Source organism: Pteropus medius, unplaced genomic scaffold (assembly GCF_902729225.1).
Source record: "Pteropus medius unplaced genomic scaffold, Ma_sr-lr_union100, whole genome shotgun sequence".
In the NCBI taxonomy this organism is placed as follows: domain Eukaryota; kingdom Metazoa; phylum Chordata; class Mammalia; order Chiroptera; family Pteropodidae; genus Pteropus; species Pteropus medius.
The window spans coordinates 5428262-5430608 of NW_024356333.1; the positions used below are offsets into that span (position 1 = coordinate 5428262).

The window sequence follows — 2347 nt, forward strand, 5'->3', positions numbered from 1 at the left end:
ATTGATAGGACATTGTGCATTTATGCTTTGGTCCCGTTTTAGGTGTATGGAGATTTTAAACAAAAAAGAAGTTTAGAGAAAAGGGAGGCAACAGGGAGGTGATGGAAAGGAGAGACGGGGAGGAAGAAAATACAGCTGCCCTACATTAAATTCCTTCCTCACTATTACAAGTTTTTCTGGGAGTGGAAAGGGACAAATAACTTAAGAAAGGGAAAATCGAATGCTGGATAGCTGTAGATGTAGGGATTAAAACGGCTTCTGATACTTTGATAGGATTTAGATGGCTAGTGTGAAAGACAAAACTAAGTCTGCGACACAATTGTTAAAAGCTCTTTATTCATAGACTTTTGGTGAGGGTACCCATCTACTGTTGATTTTATGTCAGTAGAGGTTCAAATGTGTTAGCAAGGAGAGTAAGTTTTATACAGTAACAAGTGAGAACACTGAGACAGTCTTTGATTGGCAAGCATTCTATTCTGGTGGGATTTTTTTTGACGCTGGAGAATCTAATTGGTCTTCAGGGAACTTTGGAGGTCATTGCTGCAATAGACGTAAGCGAGCGGTGTAAGGACATTCAAAGGCAAAGGCAGAAGAACTGCCTTGGAGTGTTGGGGGTCAGTGGAATTTTGGAGGACCAGCCATTTCTTGAAATAAGTAGATCAATCATGTTCCTTTTTTTCCTGTGTGTTCAAACTGTTATAATAGTCCCAAAATGGCTGCTGCCTGCCATGACAGGTAGTGTGTCACAAGCAAATGATGGACACCATTCCAGCACGGAAAACTACATACATGAAGTCATGAGGTGACAATCAACAAACAGTATTTCTACTTAAAAAGTGAGAAGATGGTCCTGGTGAAAGATGATGAGAAACGGAACTTGTCCAACAAGAAGATGAATTCTGAATGTCTAATATTGAAAATTGAATTTGATGGAATAGATCTTCGGTCTGCGGTGGAGTCTTGCACTTGGCAATTTGATAAAGCTCACCCCTCCATCTCACTTTTACAAGATATGCTTTTCATTGGAATTTTGCCCTATATTCAGAGCTAGAATTTGAACAATTATCATTTTGATATCAAACCTCTAATTGGGAACTTTTTCTAAGTGTTTCCTTCAGAAAACCACTTATTGTCAAATGAAATCTCCATCAAATAGCGTCTATATACCCTTCTTCTGCAGGGCCCTATACAAGGCATCCTTCACCTGAGCGTTTCTCAGGCTGTAGATAAGAGGGTTCAGCAATGGGTTAAAGAGACTGTGAAAAAGAGACAGTATTTTCTCCTGCTCTTCTCGTTGCTTGGAGGATGGGACCATATAAACCATCATGGCTATGCCAAAGAAGAGTCCGACCACGCACAGGTGGGAGGAACAGGTGGAGAAGGCCTTTCTGCGGCCGTCCTTTGACTGGATCTGTAGGATGGCCCAGAGGATGCGTGTGTAGGAGACGAGCATTAGGCAGAGGGGCCCGACTAAGACAAACATGGAAGCAGCAAGGATGACCACTTTGTTGATCCATGTATCAACACAGGCCAGCTTGAGGACAGACAGAATTTCACAGAAGAGGTGGTCCACTTCCCTGGATCCACAGAAGAACAACCTTAGAAGGAGAATCATATGTACCAGAGCCAGGATAAATCCACATGACCAGGAAGTGGCAGCCAGGACCGTGCACACTCTCCAGCTCATGCGGACAGTGTACTGGAGGGGGTGACAGATTGCCACGAACCTATCATAGGACATCGCCACCAAAATCAGGCACTCTGTAGCAGCAAGACCCAAATACAAAAAAGTCTGCATAATGCATGGGACAAAGGAGATGGTTCTATTCTGATTCACTAAGTATGCCAGCATCTTGGGGACATTGTTAGAAGCATAGGACATGTCAATGATGGCCAGGTGTGAGAGGAAGAAGTACATGGGCGTGTGCAGTCTGCGGTCCAGACAGATGAGCCCCAAGATCGTGCCGTTTGCCAACAGACTGAAAGCATAGAACAGGGAGAAGATCCAGAAGAGGAGCATTTCCATCCCTGCACTGAGCTGGAATCCCACCAGGACGAACTCTGTGACCCATGACTGGTTCCCCCCCATTCCTCCGTGACAGTTTTTCAAGGGCTGAGGTGGGATAAAAGGTCAGAGCTGAAGAATCAATAAAAATTGAGTTATTTACCTCAAAATGAGCTCAGAGAAAGGTTTCATTCTTGTTCCTACTTCAAAGCCTCTCCTACTCCCTCAGAATGGTTTTCTGTTTTTAACTTTTAATATCAAATGAATTTAAACTTACAGAAAGTGTCAGGAAGTATGCAAAGAACTGCCTTATACCCATCTACGCAGTTCCAAGAGATTTTA

The 2347-nt window shown here is 43.2% G+C and overlaps 1 protein-coding gene across 1 annotated transcript; it reads right to left on the bottom strand.

Moving 5' to 3' along the window:
* Positions 1-1159: 1159 nt before the first annotated feature.
* Positions 1160-2286, bottom strand: LOC120601458 (olfactory receptor 2A2-like). The gene has a single exon (XM_039861146.1). It carries the CDS (start codon positions 2087-2089, stop codon positions 1160-1162), a length of 930 nt encoding a protein of 309 aa, XP_039717080.1. The 5' UTR covers positions 2090-2286.
* Positions 2287-2347: the final 61 nt, after the last annotated feature.

Coding starts and splice junctions, on each gene's coding strand:
- LOC120601458 (XM_039861146.1), bottom strand. CDS start 2,089: ATGGGGGGGAACCAGTCATGGGTCACAGAGTTCGTCCTGGTGGGATTC.